The sequence below is a fragment of the Eriocheir sinensis genome, chromosome 13 (assembly GCF_024679095.1).
Source record: "Eriocheir sinensis breed Jianghai 21 chromosome 13, ASM2467909v1, whole genome shotgun sequence".
Classification (NCBI taxonomy): Eukaryota; Metazoa; Arthropoda; class Malacostraca; order Decapoda; family Varunidae; genus Eriocheir; species Eriocheir sinensis.
In genome coordinates, this window is record NC_066521.1 from 7,423,969 (window position 1) to 7,434,934 (window position 10,966).

The 10,966-nt window shown below is 47.4% G+C and overlaps 1 protein-coding gene across 4 annotated transcripts in view; it reads left to right on the plus strand.

Annotated features, from left to right (window-relative positions):
* Nucleotides 1–8,765, plus strand: part of LOC126997934 (hemicentin-2-like) — a 103,607-nt gene extending 94,842 nt beyond the window's left edge. The window contains exons 7-9 of one of the 4 annotated variants that reach the window (XR_007752512.1): nucleotides 1,422–1,533; nucleotides 7,599–7,731; nucleotides 8,631–8,765. Coding sequence is in view for 2 of the 4 variants with exons in the window: in XM_050859182.1 (XP_050715139.1) it covers nucleotides 1,422–1,533; nucleotides 7,599–7,629 (143 nt within the window). In the remaining 2 variants the exon portion in view is untranslated. Of the gene's footprint in view, nucleotides 1–1,421; nucleotides 1,538–7,598; nucleotides 7,844–8,596 lie in introns of those variants that run through there. The other 3 variants (XR_007752511.1, XM_050859182.1, XM_050859183.1) reach the window with 3 other exon arrangements.
* Nucleotides 8,766–10,966: the final 2,201 nt, after the last annotated feature.

The following is a 10,966-nucleotide window of genomic DNA, read 5'->3' on the forward strand; positions in this document are numbered from 1 at the left end:
TCACCCCTATCATGTATTTTCAAGTAATTATGGCACGCTCTTTCACCGCTAGTTAATTACCTGTAATAACCAACTAACAATCAGAGTTGTTAGCATTGCTAATTCATTAAGGCGAATCGTCTGTTAATTGCTTTATTATAACGGGGCCTGTGAAGGTTTACACCCTCAGGTTAATTTGTATGTTTGTGTGTCGGGGGTAAGGTGGGATGAGGCTTTCCCTTCCCCCTAATTAACCGTAAGGATGGGTTCACCTGAGTATCGTGCCGGTCTTATAATCAACTACCAACAGACTCTTCCAGTGTAAAAAATTAATACATTGCTATTTTAGCTACTGCTCGTGTGATTGTGTATCCTGACGCTCGCACAGATAACTTCCGACGGATTTCTCCAGCACACCTGTGCGCCCTGCCTCTTCGTACAGGCTCCAGCCAGATCCTTCCGTGTAGTGAATCAATACATTTCATATTTAATCCTCGCCGCGTTACATGTGTTTATGCAGCTTTCCGGAGCCTTGAGAAAATGACAAGTAAACATGAATTTCCCATGTGTAAGTTTCTATAACAACCTCCTCTTCCGCGTTTCTGCAGCGTTCTTTAGTAAATGTTGATAGATTTATATTTCCTTAGTAACCACGTACCACATGACTCTCCATCATGGCATGTCAAATAAAACTTATTCTCTAATTTGTTAAGGAATCGGAGTGCACCACTTATGGCATTCTTTATCAGGTAAACAGATTTTTCTATTGTAGTTAGTTAGGCCGGGTCAGCATTAAGAAGATTTCTGCAGGAGGTAGAAATGAATGTGTAGATACGAATGTTGCATGTAGGAAGCAAATAGTACTTTTGTTCATTGCCGTAATACTGAGATTAGCGAAGGCATCGTTAATGTTAACCACTTACTTCTCATCTACTTTGTTATTTCATAACCTGAACATTGTAGTTTATTGAAGTAATTTAAGGATATTTAATATATGCAAGATTTGTCTTCATATTTTTCTCGCAGATATAGCGTAACTGGTAGATGGTAATTCAACTAATTGGTAGTTGAGACCACTAAGATCCACCTTGTCTGTTAGTTCAATGGCTGGACAGTGGGGTTAATTACCGTCATTGTAATACTAACAACTTTCCTGGTGTTACTTAGTGCTGTCGAAGATAACAGATAAACACTTAATTTCACTTTACCAATAGTTAGTTAAGGGCCACCAGTATATACCTCAACTGTTACGTCATTTCCTGTACATTGTGGTAATCTAAGACCATTTAATAACTAACCACTTACCTACTTTTCTGCAGTTTCTTTTAGCAACTGAAAAATAAAAGGGGGAAATAATCCCCTTTAGGTAGACAAGATCATTACCAATATTTCCCTCACCTGAGGTGTGTGCATTAACTTGCTGCCGTCACTCCCCCCTCCAGGAGACACCTCAGCGGCAATTCAACACTCCACCAACACCTCCTCCTCCTCCCACCGGGCTGTCCACGCCTCCGTCACCACCATCATCCACCTGCTGAGTCTGTCCTTAGTGCTGTGAGTGCGCTGCTAGGTGTGGCTCGGCGTGTGGCAGTGTGGCGGTGTTAATAATGTTACGGATGTGTGTGTGGGTAATGTTGTGGATGTGACTAAGGGTGTGTGGGTGTGAATGAAGGTGTGTGGGTAATGGCTGTGTGGGTGTCCCCGAAGGAGTGTGGGTAATGTTGCGGGTGTGTTGGTATGGCTGAGGGTGTGTGGGTAATGTTGTGGGTGTGTGGGTGTGGCTGAGGGTGTGTGGTTAATGTTGCGGGTGTGTAGGTATGGCTGAGGGTGTGTGGGTAATGTTGCGGGTGTGTAGGTATGGCTGAGGGTGTGTGGGTAATGTTGTGGGTGTGCCTGAGGGTGTGTGGGTAATGTTGCGGATGTGTAGGTGTGTCTGAGGGTTTGTGGGTAATGTTACGGGTGTGTAGGTGTGTCTGAGGGTGTGTGGGTAATGTTACGGGTGTGTGGGTGTGCCTGAGGGTGTGTGGGTAATGTTACGGGTGTGTGGGTGTGCCTGAGGGTGTGTGGGTAATGTTACGGGTGTGTAGGTATGGCTGAGGGTGTGTGGGTAATGTTACGGGTGTGTGGGTGTGCCTGAGGGTGTGTGGGTAATGTTACGGGTGTGTAGGTATGGCTGAGGGTGTGTGGGTTATGTTGTGGGTGTGTAGGTGTGGCTGATGGTGTGTGGGTTATGTTGCGGGTGTGTAGGTGTGCCTGCGGGTGTGTGGGTGTGGCTGGGGGTGTGTGGGTAATGTTGTGACTGTGTGGGTGTGGCTGAGGGTGCGTGGGTAATGTTGCGGGTGTGTAGGTGTGCCTGAGGATGTGTGGGTAATGTTGTGACTGTGTGGGTGTGGCTGAGGGTGTGTGGGTAATTTTGTGGGTGTGTAGGTGTGCCTGAGGATATGTGGATAATGTTGTGACTGTGTGGGTGTGCCTGAGGGTGTGTGGGTAATTTTGTGGGTGTGTAGGTGTGCCTGAGGATGTGTGGATAATGTTGTGACTGTGTGGGTGTGGCTGAGGGTGTGTGGGTAATTTTGTGGGTGTGTAGGTGTGCCTGAGGGTGTCTGGGTAATGTTGCGGGTGTGTAGGCGTGCCTGAGGGTGTGTGGGTAATGTTGCGGGTGTGTAGGTGTGGCTGAGGGTGTGTGGGTAATGTTGTGGGTGTGTAGGTGTGGCTGAGGGTGTGTGGGTAATGTTGCGGGTGTGTAGGTGTGCCTGAGGGTGTGTGGGTAATGTTGCGGGTGTGTAGGCGTGCCTGAGGGTGTGTGGGTAATGTTGCGGGTGTGTAGGTGTGGCTGAGGGTGTGTGGGTAATGTTGCGGGTGTGTAGGTGTGGCTGAGGGTGTGTGGGTAATGTTGCGGGTGTGTAGGTGTGGCTGAGGGTGTGTGGGTAATGTTGTGGGTGTGTGGGTGTGACTGAGGGTGTGTTGCGGGTGTGTGGGTGTGGCTGAGGGTGTGTGGGTAATGTTGCGGGTGTGTAGGTGTGGCTGAGGGTGTGTGGGTAATGTTACGGGTGTGTAGGTGTGGCTGAGGGTGTGTGGGTGTGGCTGAGGGTGTGTGGGTAATGCTGTGGCCGTGTGGGTGTGCTTAAGGGTGAGTAGGGGTGGCTGAGGGTGTGTGGGTAGTGTTGTGGGTGTGTGGGTGTGGCTGAGGGTGTGTGGGTGTGGCTAAGGGTGTGTGGGTAATGTTGCGGGTGTGTAGGTGTGGCTGAGGGTGTGTGGGTAATGTTGTGGGTGTGTAGGTGTGGCTGAGGATGTGTGGGTAATGTTGTGGGTGTGTGGGTGTGGCTGAGGGTGTGTGGGTAATGTTGCGGGTGTGTAGGTGTGCCCGAGGGTGTGTGGGTAATGTTACGGGTGTGTAGGTGTGCCTGAGGGTGTGTGGGTAATGTAGCGGGCGTGTAGGTGTGCCTGAGGGTGTGTGGGTAATATTGTGACTGTGTGTGTGTGGCTGAGGGTGTGTGGGTAATGTTGCGGGTGGGTATATGTGGCTGACGGTTCGTGGGTAATGTTGTGACTGTGTAGGTGTGGCTGAGGGTGTGTGGGTAATGTTGCAGGTGTGTGGGTGTGGCTGAGGGTGTGTGTGTAGTATTGTGGCTGTTTGGGTGTGGCTGAGGGTGTGTGGGTGTCCCTGAGGGTGTGTGGGTAATGTTGCGGGTGTTTGGGTGTGGTTGATGGTGTGTGGGTAATGTTGCGGGTGTGTGGGTGTGGCTGAGGGTGTGTGGGTAATATTACGGGTGTATAGGTGTGGCTGACGGTTCGTGGGTAATGTTGTGACTGTGTGGGTGTGGCTGAGGGTGTGTGGGTAATGTTGCGGGTGTGTAGGTATGGGTGAGGGTTTGTGGGTAATGTTGTGACTGTGTGAGTGTGGCTGAGGGTGTGTGGGTAATGTTGTGACTGTGTGGGTGTGGCTGAGAATGTGTTGGTAACGTTGTGACTGTGTGGGTGTGGCTGAGGGTGTGTGGGTAATATTGCGGATGTGTAGGTGTTGCTGAGTGTGTGTGGGTGTGGCTGAGGATCTGTGGGTAATGCTGTGGCCGTGTGGGTGTGCTTGAGGGTGTGTGGGTAATGTTGCGGGTGTGTAGGAGTGGCTGAGGGTGTGTGGGTAATGTTGTGGGTGTGTGGGTGTGACTGAGGGTGTGTGGGTAATATTGTGGGTGTGTGGATGTGGCTGAGGGTGTGTGGGTAATGTTGTGGGTGTGTAGGTGTGGCTGAAGGTGTGTGGGTAATGTTGTGGTTGTGTAGGTGTGGCTGAGGGTGTGTGGGTAATGTTGTGGGTGTTGCTGAGGGTGTGTGGTTAATGTTCCGGGTGTGTAGGTGTGCCCGAGGGTGTGTGGGTAAAGTTACGGGTGTGTAGGTGTGCATTAGGGTGTGTGGGTAATGTTGCGGGTGTCAAGGTGTGCCTGAGTATGTGTGGGTAATGTTGTGGGTGTGTAGGTGTGGCTGAGGGTGTGTGGGTAATGTTACGGGTATGTATAGTGTGCCCGAGGGTGTGTGGGTAATGTTACGGGTGTGTAGGTGTGCCTAAGGGTGTGTGGGTAATGTTACGGGTGTGTAGGTGTGCCTGAGGGTGTGTGGGTAATGTTACGGGTGTGTAGGTATAGCTGAGGGTGTGTGGGTAATGTTGTGACTGTGTGGGTGTGGCTGAGGGTGTGTGGGTAATGTTGTGACTGTGTGGGTGTGGCTGAGGATGTGTGGGTAATGTTGTGACTGTGTGGATGTGGCTGAGGGTGTGTGGGTAATGTTGTGACTGTGGGTGTGGCTGAGGGTGTGTGGGTAATGTTGTGACTGTGTGGGTGTGGCTGAGGGTGTGTGGGTGTGGCTGAGGGTGTGTTGGTAATGTGACTGTGTGGGTGTGGCTGAGGGTGTGTGGGTAATGTTGTGACTGTATGGGTGTGGCTGAGGGTGTGTGGGTAATGTTGTGACTGTGTGGGTGTGGCTGAGGATGTGTGGGTAATGTTGTGGGTGTGTAGGTGTGGCTGAGGGTGTGTGGGTAATGTTGTGGGTGTGGCTGAGGGTGTGTGGGTAATGTTGCGGGTGTGTAGGTGTGCCCGAGGGTGTGTGGGTAATGTTACGGGTGTGTAGGTGTGCCTGAGGGGGTGTGGGTAATGTTGTGACTGTGATGGTGTGGCTGAGGGTGTGTGGGTAATGGTGTGACTGTGTGGGTGTGGCTGAGGATGTGTGGGTAATGTTGTGACTGTGTGGGTGTGGCTGAGGGTGTGTGGGTAATGTTGTGACTGTGTGGATGTGGCTGAGGGTGTGTGGGTAATGTTGTGACTGTGTGGGTGTGGCTGAGGGTGTGTGGGTAATGTTGTGACTGTGGGTGTGGCTGATTGTGTGTGGGTAATGTTGTGACTGTGTGGATGTGGCTGAGGGTGTGTGGGTAATGTTGTGACTGTGTGGGTGTGGCTGATTGTGTGTGGGTAATGTTGTGACTGTGTGGATGTGGCTGAGGGTGTGTGGGTAATGTTGTGACTGTGTGGGTGTGGCTGAGGGTGTGTGGGTAATGTTGTGACTGTGGGTGTGGCTGAGGGTGTGTGGGTAATGTTGTGACTGTGGGTGTGGCTGAGGGTGTGTGGGTAATGTTGTGACTGTGTGGGTGTGGCTGAGGGTGTGTGGGTGTGGCTGAGGGTGTGTTGGTAATGTGACTGTGTGGGTGTGGCTGAGGGTGTGTGGGTAATGTTGTGTGTGTGTGGGTGTGGCTGAGTTTGTGTGGGTAATGTTGTGACTGTGTGGGTGTGGCTGAGGATGTGTGGGTAATGTTGTGGGTGTGTGGGTGTGGCTGAGGGTGTGTGGGTAATGTTGTGGGTGTGTGGGTGTGGCTGAGGGTGTGTGGGTAATGTTGCGGGTGTGTAGGTGTGCCCGAGGGTGTGTGGGTAATGTTACGTGTGTGTAGGTGTGCATTAGGGTGTGTGGGTAATGTTGTGACTGTGTTGGTGTGGCTGAGGGTGTGTGGGTAATGGTGTGACTGTGTGGGTGTGGCTGAGGATGTGTGGGTAATGTTGTGACTGTGTGGGTGTGGCTGAGGGTGTGTGGGTAATGTTGTGACTGTGGGTGTGGCTGAGGGTGTGTGGGTAATGTTGTGACTGTGGGTGTGGCTGATTGTGTGTGGGTAATGTTGTGACTGTGTGGATGTGGCTGAGGGTGTGTGGGTAATGTTGTGACTGTGTGGGTGTGGCTGAGGGTGTGTGGGTAATGTTGTGACTGTGGGTGTGGCTGAGGGTGTGTGCGTAATGTTGTGACTGTGGGTGTGGCTGAGGGTGTGTGGGTAATGTTGTGACTGTGGGTGTGGCTGATTGTGTGTGGGTAATGTTGTGACTGTGGGTGTGGCTGAGGGTGTGTGGGTAATGTTGTGACTGTGTGGGTGTGGCTGAGGGTGTGTGGGTAATGTTGTGACTGTATGGGTGTGGCTGAGGGTGTGTGGGTAATGTTGTGACTGTGTGGGTGTGGCTGAGGATGTGTGGGTAATGTTGTGACTGTGTGGGTGTGGCTGAGGGTGTGTGGGTAATGTTGTGACTGTGTGGGTGTGGCTGAGGGTGTGTGGGTAATGTTGTGACTGTGTGGGTGTGGCTGAGGGTGTGTGGGTAATGTTGTGACTGTGTGGGTGTGGCTGAGGGTGTGTGGATGTGGTTAAGGGTGTGTATATAGTTGTGGCTGTTAAGGGGCTCCTATAAGTGTTTGGGTGTAGATGGGTATGTGCATAACTTTGTAAGTGAGGGTGCTGGAGTGTGGCCATGGATGTGTGACTGTATATCTGACTGTCGGTATGGTAGTGGGTGTGGCTGTGGCTATAAGTGCTTGAGTGTGGGTGTGGGTGAGTGGGTGTAACTGTAGTGATATAGTTATGGATGTGGCTGTGAGGGTGTGGGGACAGTTGTTGTTTTGGCTGTGACTTTGGGGGCATGGGTGTGAGTGTGGGTGTGGGACTAAGGCGGCCATGGGTGTGAAACTACCTTAAGTGTGTGTGTGTGTGTGTGTGTGTGTGTGTGTGTGTGTGTGTGTGTGTGTGTGTGTGTGTGTGTGTGTATTTCAACCACTTTGTTTAATCATCCGCATCCTTCCATCTCTGTAATTTCTTTATTTTCCATAATCATACACTTCTTAAATTCAACACTTTCCTTACCTGACAAAATCTGTTTTTCATGATGTAAACACAACTTTGCTTTCATCAAGAACTGTCCGTCCCTTTCCCTACTAACCAAATATATTTACCTTATAAAACATCTACACTTTAATATAACTTTTTTTCAATAACTATCTCCATCTTTTCCAATTTAACCAACATTTATTACTCACACTGGAATCGTAGCGTTTTGATCCATCCCACGATTCACTCACTACCTGACTTTTCTAAACCTTGCCCATGATGTATAACAAATTATCCTCCAATCCTCTCCTCCCGACTCCTACTGCCCCCTTATCATACCCCCACCTTTTCTAACTTTTTTTTTATAGTCACGATCGAACTAGAACGTTTGTTACATCACATAGCTAACTTGCATGACGTTGACAAACTTTGTAAATGAAATGTATTTTTTTCTCCAATCCTTCCCTCACCTGACACCCCACCTGTGCTCACGTGTGAGCAGAGCCCGTGGTCACCTTGACGGCAGGTAAGCGGGAAGGTGAAGCCGTGGCCGTCCCCCAGGGCAGCTCCGTCGTCCTCACCTGTCACCTGAAGGCCAACCCACCTGCTACAACGTCACCTGCTTTCATAACGTAAGCTGATGGACAGGTGTCTACATGGTAGATCTTTTTCTTTATTTGTTTGTTTTAATCTGAAAAGGATTAGGTTTTGTGTTTGTAGTGTTGGTACATCTAGTATGTGCTTTTTTTTGTATTATATTTTCTCTATTAAACTAAAAGAAAAAAATGTCTCTTGATTGTTGAAGGTCTTGTGTATTGATTTAAATGCTTAATTAACCCGTTCAGCACGGTGACGCCTATTTCGACGCCATAAAGCATACTTGACTCGTAGTCTACCATATAAGAAATAATTAGCTTTATAAAATTCATGTGGCATCGTTTTATGATGTACTTCGCATGGAAAAATATCAATACTATTATTAATGTCGCTATTACTATTATATTTACGAATAATGAAAGCACTTTTTTGCTGTAGTCCTGGCGACATTCACTTGGCAAAAGATGGCAACTTCGGTCAGAGGCTCAGCGGCGAGCCTCAGCCAGGCAGCCCAGGGATGTGCGGTATCGACATAATCGATACCTGTTATTAAAAATAATACCGTTACAGTAAAGATACCGGTATTGATTGTTTTTTTACAATACCGGTATTACAGGTATATATATATATATATATATATATATATATATATATATATATATATATATATATATATATATATATATATATATATATATATATATTCGTCTCTTCAACTTTGTTTCCAACATTCGCAAGGATAAAAAAAAAAAAAAAAAACTACCTTGTATCGTAAGCGGCAGTATTGTGTAATTTTTACCATCAGAGACCATCGCACCAAACTGTTAATAAAAAAAATCGTGTAAGTGGTCACGAGCATGGCAATACCTGTGCACCTGGCAATGTCATGTTTGTATACAGATGTGTAATGGTGTGGCGCCCCGCCCCAACACAGATCTACACCTGCGGCAGATGACACGACGGCGGAACCAGCCACACACGCCCCTCCACCAGTCCTGTCCTCGCCCTTAGCCCCATATCTGGGGCCCGTGTGAGGTCGCCTACGCTGGGTCCTCAATAAATAGGTAAGCATTTCAACCGTGTTCAAAATGCTGTCAGTGGGCATGGTGGAAAGTGTCAGCAGTGTTCTGCAGAGCCAGCCAGACCAGGAAACAAAACATCAGACGATCAAGACTTCTGTGTCAAAGCGTCACTCAGAGTTACCTTGTGTTCAAACACAAGATAAGACGACACAAAACGACAAAGAACAAGACTAGGCCAGTCAAGGGATATCAGGTCGTCCAAACAAAACAGACCAACACTAAAGACGTGACTTGTAACAGAATGCTCCTCAGACCTTCCCTCGGGCACTTTACAGATATCACTCAATACATAACTTGAAGTTACTTCAGGACAGACCAGGATTAAGAGACACAAGACAGGAAAAAGACAACAAACATCAGACTTGAAACTTTCACATTATTCATATCATTAAAAACTGATTCAAGATTGAGAACAACGCTAAACAAGACGAAACCATCCTCAGAACTTGTGTGTGAGTGTGTGTGTGTGTGTGTGTATTGCACCATGGTCTGATCACGAGCTGGACTCGTCATCGCCCCAACCCCCTTGCTCAAGGGAGGACAATAACGGCTCCCTGTCATTGGAAAAATCTCGGGCCTGAGCGCCGCGGGTAGCATTATTCGGAACTGTATACCGGTTCGGTCCCATACCCACAACCAGCCAATCAGCTGTCAGATGTGTCAGCCAGACCGAGCCAGTCACGACGCAGGAAGGGCTTGGACAATGACGTCATAAAGTTTCTATGTAATAAGTATATGAAATCAATATATTGCTGCCTTATTATTAACAGTGTGTGAGTAGCAATAGTCCAAAAAGGAGTAGTTTAAAAATACTTTTTAATGCATTTCCTTAAGCTTGAAGCCAAAGACATAACTGTTAAAATTATGATGAAGAAGGCAAAGTTACCATGTACACTCGGACACAATAATAGTGTAACCTTCAGGTTGGGATAGAAGTTAGGCCGCTTCGGACACCCCCACCTCCACCCCACCACTCCACCAATAGCTTTTTATTCCATGCCGATTTTTTCATAGAATTATTAAGCTACTGTAAAAAGAAACAATGCCACCTGACAAAGAAAATTCTCCTGAAGATGATGGTATCAATAGATTTTTGGTAAGTTAGAAAGGATTAAGGGAGGTAAGCAAGCTTTTATACAAAATTGTAGGCGATGGACGAGTGGGTTCGTAGCGTGAAAGCACATATAGCCTAATATTACAATTTAATAAGTTCATATAAAAACTTGCTCACCTCCCTTCCTTTCTAACGTATCGATAATCTGTTGACACCATCATATTCAGGAGAATTTTCTTAATTAAGTGGCACTGTTTGTTTTACAGTAGCTTAATAATTATATGGAAAATTGGCATGGAATAAAAAGTGATATAAACCTTTATAACTCGTCTTTGACTTCAACTCGCATTATTTCCTTAATTTCTAGTCAATTTGAGTTGTTTTCAACACAGTCATAATCTGCAATCTTTCTCCAGTCCAATGATAAAAAAAGGCAAGTATGTTTTACGCGACATGAATAGGCTACGAAGCATAAAAGTAAAACTTGTAGTGTGGTGAGGTATGTTTCCATGATCGCGTCTCTCTCTCTCTCTCTCTCTCTCTCTCTCTCTCTCTCTCTCTCTCATCCCCATTGCTGCATGAGGACATTCCAGTCTGTATCAAAATCATACATGCTACTATGTTCATAACCATATAAAATGTCAATGTAGAGCTGATGATCCAAAATCATTGTATAGCACGCCAAATACTACTGCATTGACTAATTATATACAGTAGTAGAGAGCAAGAATGATAATTGTATCGGCTTTGATAGAGTAGGGGGGCTTCGTGGTGCAGTGGTTAGCACACTCGGCTCACAACCGAGAGAACCCGGGCTCGATTCCCGGGCGGAGTGGAAGAAATTTGGGCGGTTTTTCCGATACCCTACGCCCCTGTCCACCCAGCAGTGAATGGTTACCAGGTATTAATCGGGGGTTGTGTCCCGTCTCGTGGGATCTGTTCCCTTCTCCTATAATTCCTTCCCCTTCTGTCTCTCTCCGGCATATGACCTCAGATGTTGCGCCAAATAAACGAAACTTTTCTTTTGGTAGAGTAGCGGCGTGGTAAATGGCAACTTTACATCCTTCATCATCATTTTAACAGAGATATCTTTGGCTTCAAGCTTAAGAAAATGCTTTAAAACAGTATTTTTCA